Raw genomic sequence first — 13,820 nt, forward strand, 5'->3', positions numbered from 1 at the left:
TCAGGATGTGCCTTTCTCAATGTACATCCTCCCTTTCAGGCTGCAATTGGATTTGCAAAGTTGGAAACATCTTAATTGAGGAGTGTGTTTTAATTGGGTGGTTTTGCATTGTGTGCAGGGCGGTTCCTGGTTTGCAGCCAGTTACAGTTCCCTGCCACAGCCTGAACATGGCTGCCTGTCCACCTCTGGCTGTTTTTGCAGCTACGCAGCCGGTCCCCAGATTCACCTGTCCATCATCCCAAGATCTCCTACGTCATCGAGACACCCTGGCCAATCGGCGGCCAGCCCGCCGCAACGCCCCCTGTGCAACCCGCTTTCCCATTTGGTGTTAGAGCCGCCTGTCACAGCGGCGGCCAATCAGAGAAGGCGGCCTGCCCCTGACCGCTCCGCCCTCCTCTGGAGACGGACAGGCAGGCCTACCAATCAAGGCTGGGCGTCGCGCTGGCAGCGGCCAATCGAGGCGCGGGGGCGGGGAGAGTCCCGCCCCCTGCGCCATGGCGTCACGCGCTGCTGTCCCGCTCCGGGGTCTGATTGGCCGGCCCGGCTGTCAGTCAGGGGGCGGCGGGGCGGGACGCGGACGCCGATTGGTCGGCGGCGGCGCGCTCCACTTTGACCCTCTTAAAGTGAATAAAACATCATGAGCGGTAGGTCGCTTTTTTTTCCAAAAATAAATAATTTGGGTGGAAAAGATTATTTTGTGGATGGCGGCGCGGAGCTGCGGGCGGTGAGGGCTGTCCGGGTAGCGGGCCCGGGCGGGAGGCGGGTGGGGGATGGGGCTGTGCCAGGGCCGGGCCGCCCGCTCCGGGCGCTGCCGCCAGGTTTTTTTCCCTCCGACACTTAAAGGTGCACCGGGGGGAGGCGGGCTGGCTGCAGAATATCTGCCATTAAATCCACCTGAGCCAATTATTCTTATTGCAATATTTGCATTGGACATTCTTGCAGCTGTTGCATTGCAAACAATTTAAATTAAATGTTAGCATTTTATGTTAAGCTTATTTTTCTTGAGCCAACATTGGCAGTGCCATGATGCCCACCCTCCTGCACTGATGCCACCGTGCCCCCCCCGCCCTCCGCCCACCCACCTCCCGCCCTCTGCCCAACCATCCGCCGTGCCCCCCACCCCTCTGCCCCGTCGCCCCAACCCACCCATCCACCCACCCCGCTCCCACCCACCCAGTCTGCCCCTCTTTCCGCCTCCCCCACCCACAGCCCACCCATCCGCCGCAGCACTGGGTGTAATCCAGAACATACTGTGCAGAAGGAGGCCATTCGGCCCATCGAGTCTGCACCGACCCACTAAAGCTCTCACTTCCAACCTATCCCCGTAACCCAATAACCCCTCCTAATCTTTTTTGGTCACTAAGGGCAATTTATCACGGCCAATCCACCTAACCTGCACGTCTTTGGACTGTGGGAGGAAACCGGAGCACCCGGAGGAAACCCACGCACACACGGGGAGAACGTGCAGACACCGCATAGACAGTGACCCAGCGGGGAATCGAACCTGGGACGCTGGTGCTGTGAAGCCACAGTGCTAACCACTGTGCTACCGTGCCACCCAGTTGATGTTAATGTAGTTAATTCTGCTGCCCTACACTGTATCCAGTGCTGTTGTCATATATTGTGTCCTGCGCTGGGTGTCACATACTGTATCCAGCACTGGGTGTAATATATGTACTCAGCACTGGATGTAGTATACTGTAACCAGCGCTGTGTGTCATGTACAGTATCCAGTGTTGGATGCTAACATACTGTAACTAGCATTAGGTATCATATACTGTATCCAGCGCTGGGTGTCATATACTGTGTCATATACTGTATCCAGTGCTGAGTGTTAACATACTGTAACCAGCATTGGATGTAGTATACTGTAACCAGCACTGGATGTCATATACAGTATTCAGTGCTGGGTGTCATATACTGTATCCCGCATTGGGTGCAGTATACTGTGTCCAGCACTGGGTGTCATATACTATATACAGTGCTGGGTGTTAACATACTCTGACCAGCACTGGGTGTAATATATGTACTCAGCGCTGGATGTAGTATACTGTATCCAGCGCTGGGTGTCATATACGATATCCAGTGCTGGGTGTCATAAACTGTATCCAGCGCTGGGTGTAATATATGTTTTTTTCAAATGTATTTTATTACAAACATATACCAAAACAGGTTACAGCGAATAAACACCCTGGGAAACATACTTTCGAACAATCAACTATAGTCTGTACAGATCTTTCCCCCTTTTCACCTCTCTCCCGCGATGCGCGAACACCTGCAACCTTTTAACCGGCCCATTCAGTCCTGGACGTTCTACGTTACCAGCCTTCCCAGAGGCCTTATGCCTTCAAGCCCCGCTACCGTCTGTCATCTTCCCCACTTAACCCCCGCCCCTTTAATTCCACCCTGTACCTAGCCCATCCCAGATGGCCCCTTTCTCCACCCTTAACCATGTCATCTCTCACCCCCTGCCAGGTTGCAACAATCTCGCGGCCACCCCTCTCGGCCTTCTCCCCCACCACCTCATTTCCATTCACCAGCATAACCTGCTAGTGCAGCAGCCCCTGCCAAATGCAATTACCAATGACCTCCCCTTCCCCTGCCCACTCCTCAGCTCAAGGAGGAAGGTTCCCTGTTGACCTTACCCTCCCCTGCCCAAACAAAGACTTCTTCTGAACTCCAGACAGCTTTCTCCAAAAGCAAACAAACAAATGTTAAACATAAACAGTCCCATAAAACAGGAGGCAGGGACGGGAACATCCATCCCCACATAAACTTTCCACCCCATACAATCCCAACAGTCCAACAGTAAACCCCACCCCCCCCGCACAAAAAAGCATGAATATTCCCCAATCCCTACCTCCACTTCAAACATGCTCCCGCCCATTACAGTGCCAGCACCCCGGTTCCCAAGCATAGTTCTCCCCCAGTTTATGCTCCTTAATGAAGTCTTCGGCCGCCTCTGGTGTCTCGAAATAATACTCCCGGCCTCCGAACGTCACCCATAATTCCGCCGGGTAGAGCCCCCCAAACCTGATCTGCCGCCGGTACAGCACCGCCTTGGCCTTGTCGAAGCTTGCCTGTCGCTTTGCCAACTCTGCTCCGATGTCCTGATAAATTTGGACCCTATTCCCCTCCCAGTCGCAGCTACGCTTCTCCCTGGCCCACCGCAGAATCTTCTCTTTCTCTTCAAATTTGTGAAGCTTCACGATCACCGCCCGCGGCGGCTCCCCAGCTTGAGGCTTTTGCCTTGGAGACCTCTCGGCTCGGTCCACTTCAGGTGCCTTATCTAGCACCCCTTCTGCCACCAGCCCCGCCAGCATCCTCGAGACGAATCTCGTGGCACTCACGCCTTGCACTCCTTCAGGCAGGCCCACTATTCGCAGGTTCTGCCTTCTCGAGGCATTCTCCTGCTCCTCCACCTTTGCCTTAATGTTTTACAGAGGTCTAGGAGCCCGACCTCCGCCTCCAGAGTCACCACATGATCGTTGTGGTCCGAGATCACTCCTACAATCTCCCGAATCTGTGACCCCTGCACCTCCAAACACTTCTCTTCCCGTTCCAGAGAACTCGTCAGGGGTGCCACCGCTTCTTCAATGGCCTTTGCGAGATCTTCTCGCATTAATTCCCTCTGCTGCTGGAATTCAGCTTTAATGAAGGCCATCAAGTCAAGTTGAAGCCTTCCAGCTTGCATCAGCCCTTCCCCCGCCTGCATGCTTAAAGTAGGCTTTTGCTGTTGCTGCAGTACAAGCTTGTTCCAACTTTTCAGCCAAACCTTTCACTGTTTTCTGCCTGGTCTGGTAACCAGCAGACATACCACTCCCAGGGAAACTACTCCTCCAACATTCACCTATGTCTTTTGATCCGAATTCCACCCAGTATTGGTTAAAAAGAGCTCCTTTCTGTGACTTTCAGCTGGAGCTGCCGTGTATGTGTCCACTCACGCCAAGGCCCACACCGGAGAGTCTCTGGGTGTAATATCTGAACTCAGCGCTGGATGTAATATACTATAATCAGCACTGGGTGTCATATACTGTGTCATATACTGTATCCAGTGCTGGGTGTCATATACAGTATCCAGCATTGGGGGTCATATACTGTATCCAGTGCTGGGTGTCATATACAGTATCCAGCATTGGGGGTCATATACTGTATCCAGTGCTGGGTGTCATATATATCCTGCACTGGGTGTCATATACTGTAACCAGCGCTGGGTGTTAATATACTGTATCCTGCACTGGGTGTCATATACTGTAACCAGCGCTGGGTGTCATATACTGTATCCTGCACTGGGTGTCATATACTGTAAACAGCGCTGGGTGTTAATATACTGTATCCAGCGCTGGGTGTCATATACTGTATCCAGTGATGGGTGTCATCTACTGTATCCTGCACTGGGTGTCATATACTGTAAACAGCGCTGGGTGTTAATATACTGTATCCAGCGCTGGGTGTCATATACTGTATCCTGCACTGGGTGTCATATACTGTAAACAGCGCTGGGTGTTAATATACTGTATCCAGCATTGGGGGTCATATACTGTATCCAGTGCTGGGTGTCATATATATCCAGCGCTGGGTGTCATATACCGTATGCAGTGCTGGGTGTCATATACTGTATCCAGCGCTGGTTGTTAATATACTGTACGCTGGTGTCCCTTACAATGAAATGTCAACCTGATGAAGCCACAACACAGGTCGAAGAGTAAAGTCGCCATAGTCCCAAATAACCATAGGCTTCCGCCTTTCAGGGGGAGAGCTGACTGATGGTATTTAACCTGAGGATCATCACACCTCAGACAAGGGGCAAGGTTGAGAAGGCGGGGCCTTCATGAATGACCTCAGCCAGTACGGGAATTGAACCCTCGCTGCTGGCCTCGCTCTGCATCATGAACCAGCTGTCTAGCCAACTGAGCTAAACCAGCCCCCAACACAGGCCTACTTGGATGTTAAACAGCGGAAACAGCATGTGATAGACAGAGCTAAGTAACCTAACAACTCACAGATCAGATCTAAGCTTTGTAGTTCTGCTACATCCAGTCATGAAAAGTGGTGGACAATTAAATAACTCACCAGAGGATGAGACTCCACAAATATCACCATCACCAATAATGGGAGAAACCAGCACATCAGTGCAAAAAACAAGGCTGAAGCGTTCACAACTATCTTTCAACCAAGTGTCAAGTGAATGATTTATCTTGGCCTCCTCCAGAGGTCCCGAGTATCGCAGATGCCAGTCTTGAGCCAATTCAATTTATTTTGTATGATATCAAGAAATGACTGAAGGTGGAAGGCACTGGATACCGCAAAGGCCATGGGTCAGGCGAAATTCCGGCAATTGTGCTGTAGACTAGCTGTGGCCCTAACCAAACTGTTCCATACTCTATAAATTTAGAGTACCCAATTCTTTTTTTTTTCCAATTAAGGGGCAATTTAGCATGGCCAATCCACCTAGCCTGCACATCTTTGGGTTGTGGGCGCGAAACCCACGCAAACACGGGGAGAATGTGCAAACTCCACACAGACAGTGACCCAGAGCCAGGATCGAACCTGGGACCTCGGCGCCGTGAGGCAGCAGGGTTAACCCACTGTGCCACCGTGCTGCCCGTACAGCTGCAACGTTGACAACTACCCAGCAATGCGGAAAATTGTCCAACGAAACAGGACAAATCCAATCCGGTCAATAACCGCCCATCAGTCCACTCTCGATCATTTGCAAAGTGATGGAACTGCTATTAAGTGGCATTTACTTAGCAATAACCTGCTCAATGATGCTCACATGAGGCCCACCAGCTCCTGACCTCTTACAATCATAATTGAAAAGAGCTGAACTCAAGAGGTGAGCTGAGAGTAATTGGACTTGACACCAAAGCTACATTTGACCAAGAGTGGCATCAAGGTGCCCTGGCAAAACTGAAGTCAAGGGAATCAGGGGGAAAACTATCCCCTGTCATACCTGGCACAGAGGAAACTGATTGTGGTATTGGAGGTCAGTCATCTCAGTCCCAGGACATCACTGCAGGAGTTCCTCAGTGTTCTAGGCCCAACCACCTTCGGCTGCTTTATCAATGCACTTCCTTACATCATAAGGTCAGGAGTGAGGATAATTGCTGATCACTGCAAAATGTTCAGCACTATGACTGGGAATTATAATATTGTAATGTGTTGCATGTAAATATTCTGGATATTTGGAGGGGGTGTGGTAATGGGGGGTTGAGTTTGGAGGGAGTGTGCTAATGAGGGGGGAGGGAGTGTGCTAATGAGGGTTGGGATTGGAGTGGGTGTGGTAATGGGGTTTGGGTTTGGAGGGGGTGGTAATGGGGTTGGGTTGGGCGGGGGTGTGGTAATGGGGGTAGGGTTTGGAAGGAGTGGTAATGGGGGATTGAGTTTGGAGGGGGTGTGGAATGGGGGTTGGGTTTGGAGGGGGTGTGGTAATGGGGGTAGGGTTTGGAAGGAGTGGTAATGGGGGATTGAGTTTGGACGGGGTGGTAATGGGGTTGGGTTTGGCAGGGTTGTGGTAATGGGGGTAGGGTTTGGAAGGAGTGGTAATGGGGTTGGGTTTGGAGGGGGTGTGGTAATGGGGGTAGGGTTTGGAAGGAGTGGTAATGGGGGATTGAGTTTGGAGGGGGTGTGGAATGGGGGTTGGGTTTGGAGGGGGTGTGGTAATGGGGGTAGGGTTTGGAAGGAGTGGTAATGGGGGATTGAGTTTGGACGGGGTGGTAATGGGGTTGGGTTTGGCAGGGTTGTGGTAATGGGGGTAGGGTTTGGAAGGAGTGGTAATGGGGGATTGAGTTTGGACGGGGTGGTAATGGGGTTGGGTTTGGAGGGGGTGTGGTAATGGGGGTAGGGTTTGGAAGGAGTGGTAATGGGGTTGGGTTTGGAGGGGGTGGTAATGGGGTTGGGTTTGGAGGGGGTGTGGTAATGGGGGTAGGGTTTGGAAGGAGTGGTAATGGGGTTGGGTTTGGAGGGGGTGTGGTAATGGGGGTAGGGTTTGGAAGGAGTGGTAATGGGGGATTGAGTTTGGACGGGGTGGTAATGGGGTTGGGTTTGGCAGGGTTGTGGTAATGGGGGTAGGGTTTGGAAGGAGTGGTAATGGGGTTGGGTTTGGAGGGGGTGTGGAATGGGGGTAGGGTTTGGAGATTGTGTGGTAATGGGGGTAGGGTTTGGAAGGGGTGGTAATGGGGGTTGGGTTTGATGGGGTTGTGGTAGTGGAGTTGGGTTTGGAGTGGATGTGGTAATGGGGTTGGGTTTGGAGTGGATGTGGTAATGGGGTTGGGTTTGGAGAGGGAGTGGTAATGGGGGGTTGATTTTGGAGGGGGTGTGGTAATGAGGGACTGAGTTTGGAGGGGGTGTGATAGTGGGGGTTGGGTTTGGAGGGGGTGTGGTAATGGGGGATTGAGTTTGGAGGGGGTGTGATAGTAGGGGTTGGATTTGGAGGGGGTGTTGTAATGGGGGATTGAGTTTGGAGGGGGTGTGGTAATGGGGGTAGGGTTTGGAAGAGGTGGTAATGGGGTTGGGTTTGGCGGGGGTTGGGTTTGGCGTGGGTTGGGTTTGGCGGGGATTGGGTTTGGCAGGGTGTACTAATGGGGGTCGGGTTTGGCGGGTGTCGGGTTTGGCGGGGGTCGGGTTTGGCGGGGGTCGGGTTTGGCGGGGGTCGGGCTTGGCGGGGGCCGGGGTCGGGTTTGGCGGGGGTCGGGTTTGGCGGGGGTCGGGTTTGGTGGGGTGTGCTAATGGGGGTTGAGTTTGGAATGTCTGTGGTTCTATGTTGGGTGGGAAGTGTGGGGTGGACGGGGGTTGTTGCTTTTGGAAACACTTAGGATCTGAGCTGTCTGCCCTGAGTTTTAATTACCTGGGCTGGTTGCTTGCTCATCGTTGTTGATTTCTACTTTCTAATAATTATAATTAATTAATAACTTATTGATTTTATCTGGTGTTGTATACAGGAGGTGATGAGCAGATTTAGGTTTTAATTGAAGCAGGGTTCACAGGTATTGTTTTATGGACCAATTCTTCCTGATGTCATTCAGTCCTCATTTTAAAATCATACTGTTTGTTCCAATGAGTCAATTCTGATTTTTAATGGGAAATGCCTCTACAAACTCACACTTGTGCCGGTGATGGGACGGCCATGTAGCTGGGTCCAGTGTAGGCTTTTAACTGCAGCCCTGAATGACTCTGGAGTTCATCATGTGTTCACTTCCTTAACTGCCCACAATTCTGGGTATTACTCAGCTGTGTACTGAGGGGCTTCCAGACACCAGGCCTACACTTTTTCCCATTGTGTGCTTTTGTCTGAAATAGGAAAGGAAATAATTACATTTCTATAAAAATAACTTCATTGAAGCCTATTTGTGACAATAAGCGATTATTGTTATTATTATTATTGTGACAGTAAAGATTATTATTATTCATGAAACTTGGACATTTTATTGTGTAAAAGTTGTTCTGAAGTAGAAAGTACGCCAGCCAATTTATGCACAGCAACCTCCCACAGTAACGCGATAGTGAGCAGATAATTTGGTTTTTGTGATGTTGATTGTGGAATAAATATCGGCCAGGACACGAGGGAGAATTCCATCACTGTCCTTTAAATTGTATCATGGAGCCTTTTACACCTGTACTCAGCCTCATATGAAAGGTGGCACATCTGAGGGTGCACGACTGCACGAGTGCTGCACTATGTGTTTTTACTCTCTGAGGTGGACCCACCACTTGTTGACACAGAGAAATGGAGAGGTAGATCTGATGAGGACAGGCTTAGGCTCTGTCTCCTCATTGCATCTGGACAACTTGTGGAATTGTTTTTAAGGCTCAGGCAAGTGAGGTGGTTGAGGGCAGCTGGGAACCTCTGAATCGAAACCCGACCACAGAACTGCATCTTCCGAAGAGGAGAGAAGTAAAGTTTGGCGGGGGGGGGGGGGGTTATTATTGTCACATGTATTAGTAGACAGTGAAAAGTATTGTTTCTGGCATGCTGTACAAACAATGTGTACCGTACATAGGGAAGGAAGGAGAGGCTGCAGAATATAATGTTACAGTTATAGCAAGGTGTAGAGAAAAGATCAACTTAATACGAGGTAGGTCCATTCAAAAGTCTGATGGCAGTAGGGCAGAAGCTGTTCTTGAGTCGGTTGGTCCGTGACCTCAAACTTTGCTATCTTTTTCCTGACGGAAGAAGGTATGTCCGGGGTGCGTGGGGTTCTTAATTATGCTGGCTGCCTTTCCGAGGCAGCGGGAATTATAGATCGAGTCAATGGACGGGAGGCTGGTTTGCGTGATGGGCTGGGCTACATTCACGACCTTTTGTAGTTTCCTGCGGTCTTGGGCAGAGCAGGCTCCATACCAAGCTGTGATACAACCAGAAAGAATGCTTTCTGTGGTGCATCTGTAGCAGTTGGTGAGAGTCGTAGGTGACATGCCAAATTTCCTTCGTCTTCTGAGAAAGTAGAGTCGCTGGTGGGCTTTCTTAACTATAGTGTCGGCATGGGGGGGGACCAGGACAGGTTGTTGGTGAAGGATGGGGATGGGGGTGAAGGAATGGGAAGAGTGAGCAAACACCAAAGGGTGAGGCGCGCAGATAGATAAGATGTTCACCAAGAGGATTCCTATTCATGTGCCCTTTATAAGTAATGCTCTGTTTTCTCTTCCAGATCAGCGGGACACAATGGCAACCACCACCACTATTAGTCCCTGTGAATATCTCCAACCAGCAGCAGCAACCATGATCGAGGTAAGGGAGACAATTCTCCAGCACCTGCTAACAAAACAAAACTCATAGCCTAACGCCAAAACAAAACTCATAGCGTAACGCCTATGGTCATTGGAACTAAATCAGCCACATCCTACACTTTAGGGGTCACTGGACAATGATCAGAGCCTGAATCTGACTGACGTTCCCCTTGCCTGGCAAAACGAGGCTGTGTCAAGGTTCAGGGGCCCAACAGGAGATCAGGAATTGAACCGTGTTCGGTTGTATGTGGGGCAGTGGATTTACATTCTCAGTCACCACTTACTTAGACATAGGACCTTCCATGTCGGGTAGCAGAATGATTAGCACTGTGGCTTCACAGCGCCAGGGTCCCAGGTTCGATTCCCGGCTTGGGTCACTGTCTGTGCGGAGTCTGCACGTTCTCCCCGTGTCTGCGTGGGTTTCCTCCAGATGCTCCGGTTTCCTCCCGAAAGCCGTGCTGTTAGGTGAATTGGACATTCTGAATTCTCCCTCTGTGTACCCGAACAGGTGCCGGAATGTGGCGACGAGGGGATTTTCACAGGGACTTCATTGCAGTGTTAATGTAAGCCTACTAGGGAAAATAAAGATTATTATACATATTAACGCACAAGGCAGCCAAGCCACAGGCTTATGTCTGTTTCCATAGCTAGTTTTTCCTGGAACAGGTTTCCAGCTTGTCACCAGCGACTTTGGCATGATGGGTACTACCCCGAGTCAAGAATGGCTGACCAGAGGGCAGCACAGTGGCTCAGTGGTTAGCATTGCAGTCTCACGGCGCCGAGGTCCCAGGTTCGATCCTGGCTCTGGGTCACTGTCCGTGTGGAGTTTGCACATTCACCCCGTGTTTGCGTGGGTTTCGCCCCCACAACACAAAGATGTGCTGGGTAGGTGGATTGAACATGCTAAATTGCCCCTTAAATTGGAAATAAATAAATTGGGCACTCTAAATTTAAAAAAAAAGAATGGCTGAGCAGGAGACTCTCCTGGTCTTGCTGCCTTTGAAAGGATTTTACTGGTTGATAATCACCCTGTCTGACCAAGTTATGAACACATCTTCCACGGCCATCAAATCCTGGAGTGGGACCTGAACCTGGAGGTTCTGGCTCAGAACAGAGACACTACTACCTGTGCCACAAGACCACCGTCCAAGTCATCGGAGAGTGCCGTGAAATTAAATCACATTCGTTGTGTACATACATAAAATCCTTCAGGGCAGTTTGATAAATCAGCACCATTGATGAGAGGTCTCAAATACCAGCAGCATTTACTGAAGAATTGTATGATCAATTAGGGGAGCACGGTAGCACAAGTGGCTTCACAGCGCCAGGGTCCCAGGTTTGATTCCCCGCTGGGTCACTGTCTGTGCGGAGTCTGCACGTTCTCCCCGTTTCTGCGTGGGTTTCCTCCGGGTGCTCCGGTTTCCTCCCACAGTCCAAACACGTGCAGGTTAGGTGGATTGGCCATGCTAAATTGCCCTTAGTGACCAAAAAGGTTAGGAGGGGTTATTGGGTTACAGGAATAGGGTGGAAGTGAGGGCTTAAGTGCGTCGGTGCAGACTCGATGGGCCGAATGGCCTCCTTCTGCACTGTATGTTCTAATGTCAGATGATTTCCTGATGATACTTGCAGACTTGGCACACCCTCCAATAACACACCTCTGTAATTTGTATAAATATTATCAGGAACTACAGTGGCAAACATTTGGAGACAAGATGTGAGGTATGGTTTAATAGGTAGCATTTTTGCCTCTGAGTGAGAAAGTCATGGGTTCAAACTAGCGACTTGAGCACATAATGCATGCTGACATTCCCCAGTGCCGTACTAAGGGGAAGTCACACTGCCAGGGGCGCTGTCTTTTGGATGAGTCAGTGAACCGAGGCACCGCCTGCCCACTCAGGTGGACAGAAAAATCCCGTAGCATGATTTGAAGACAAGAAGGGGAGTTTCCTCACCCTACATCCTCCAACTCCCCTCTTCACCCCCCCCCTTCCCCCCAGGCCCCACCCCATTGTCCTAGCCAATACGTGCTCCTCAAGCAATGTCATTAAAACAGATAATCTCCTTGCTGTTTGTGGGAGCCATCTGTGTAAAGAATGGCCGCTGGCAGCACGGTGGCGCAGTGGTTAGCACTGCTGCCTCACGGCGCCGAGGTCCCAGGTTCGATCCCGGCTCTGGGTCACTGTCCGTGTGGAGTTTGCACATTCTCCCCGTGTCTGCATGGGTTTTGCCCCCACAACCCAAAGATGTGCAGAGTAGGCGGATTGGCCACGCTAAATTGCCCCTTAATTGGAAAAAAAAGATTTGGGTACTCTAAATTTTTTTTTTTTTAAAGTATGGCTGCCATATTTCTTAGATTATAGTGACCATACTTACATTGGCACCTCTTAAGGATGTGAAGTTGGAATGGGCCGTAAGTGCTGGTCTAGCCGGCGAAAGCCACATCCCACGAATGAATTTAAAGAGAGAAAGGCACAATAAAAAAATTAGACTTTCTAATCTTTCTTATTTCTTTCCCTTTTTTCCTCTGGCTGCTGCTCCAGGATTCGCAGCCGTCTCCTCTGGCCCTCCTGGCAGCTACATGCAGCAAGATTGGTCCTCCGGCTGTGGAATCCAGCTCCTCGCCCACCCCAGTGGCTGTACAGGTGGTCACCAAGAAGCTTCCACTGTTGAAACCGGCGCCAGCACCCAATGGGCAAAATGGGGGAAATTTCAGTTTAATTGGAGCCAATGGGAAAGTTTTTCAAATCCAGGGGTCACAAGTGACCAGCCAGGCCATTAGCCCCTCCGTCTCTGGACAGTTAGTGCTGGCTATTCAGAACCAAGCGATGGTCAGCAAAGGCTCACGACAGAACATTCAGTATCAGGTCATCCCCCAGGTCCAGACCCTGGGGGGACAGACCCTTCAGATTGCCAATGTCCAGCAAAATTTGGCAGGTCAGATTCAGATCATTCCAGGGACCAACCAGGCCTTTGTCACCACTGCGGTAGCTTCCAATGCACAGAAGATCTCTCCCCAGAAGATGCATATGAAGCCTGCTGTGTCACTCCCTGTCCAGGTTCAGAAGATCAGGAGCACAACTGTACAAGCCCAGGGCAACATTATCAAACTGGCAGGTGGTGGAAACGTGGCATTGTCTGTGCCCATTAGTAATTTGGTTGGCGCCGGTGATGGAACTGCCATACAGTTGACTGGCGATGCCATTTGTGGAACAGGCTCGATGAAGCTCAGCAAGAGGTCGAGAAGGAAATCGGCGAATCCGGCAGCAGTGACAGAAACGATGACGCTGGTGGAGACTTCGTCAGGAAATGTCATTCAGCCAGGAACCAACGTGCTGTTGGTGCAGAGCCCTGGCTCCAATGTTATGCAACAAGTGCAGATGATGCAGCCGAAACAGGAGCAGGCGGTGCAGACCATCCCCCAACAGGCTATCCGCGTGGTGCAGGCAGCCTCCTTGAGCGGCCACACCCTTCCCACCGTCCCCCAGAAATCCCCACAAAACCTGCAGGTCCAGACCAGCGAGCACAACTCCACGCCGGTCATCATCAGAACCCAATCCGTCTCTTCCTCGGGACAGGTGAACTGGCACACCTTGCAGGTGAAGAACTCCTCGCCACTTCAACAAGGCTCCAGCCTCTCGAGCAGCTTTCCCCGGATTGCCCCAGCCTCAAGCGGGAAGAGATCCTCTGTCGGCTCTTTGATCCGGAAGGGGACTGCCTTGCCGAGGATTGCTCCGGCAGGGGGCGCCATTAACCTGAACACTGCACAGTTTGCCGCTGGCCAGGCAATTCAGACCATCAGCATCAACGGCCTACAGGTGCCAGGACTTCCAGTAACTGTCACCAATGCTGCAGGTGAGAGGCACTTTATCCAAGGATTTTCACACCACCAAATTTAACACAGCGAGTTTTTGTGATCTGTATTTCGCTGACTGAAAGGGCAGTGGATCGGATTGAAAGGTAACTTTCAAAAGGGAATTGGATAAACGTTTGCAAGGCCGTAGAGGAAGAGAGGGGGGGGGGGCCTGGGGGTGGTGTGGGACTAGTTAGATTAGATGTGGCACAGACAGAATGGGCTGAGGGCCGTCCTTTGC

The 13,820-nt window shown here is 51.0% G+C and overlaps 1 protein-coding gene across 3 annotated transcripts in view; it reads left to right on the plus strand.

Moving 5' to 3' along the window:
- The first annotated feature begins 562 nt into the window (after positions 1-562).
- The window catches only part of sp2 (sp2 transcription factor), a 42,799-nt gene continuing 29,541 nt past the window's right edge, over positions 563-13,820 (plus strand). For 2 of the 3 annotated variants that reach the window (XM_072487639.1, XM_072487637.1), the window contains exons 1-3: positions 563-644; positions 9,651-9,730; positions 12,270-13,581. In XM_072487639.1, coding sequence (XP_072343740.1) covers positions 638-644; positions 9,651-9,730; positions 12,270-13,581 — 1,399 coding nt within the window. In that variant the 5' untranslated portion in view covers positions 563-637. Of the gene's footprint in view, positions 645-4,778; positions 6,091-9,650; positions 9,731-12,269; positions 13,582-13,820 lie in introns of those variants that run through there. The other variant, XM_072487638.1, reaches the window with a different exon arrangement.

This window comes from Scyliorhinus torazame, chromosome 21 (assembly GCF_047496885.1).
Source record: "Scyliorhinus torazame isolate Kashiwa2021f chromosome 21, sScyTor2.1, whole genome shotgun sequence".
Lineage (NCBI taxonomy): Eukaryota > Metazoa > Chordata > Chondrichthyes > Carcharhiniformes > Scyliorhinidae > Scyliorhinus > Scyliorhinus torazame.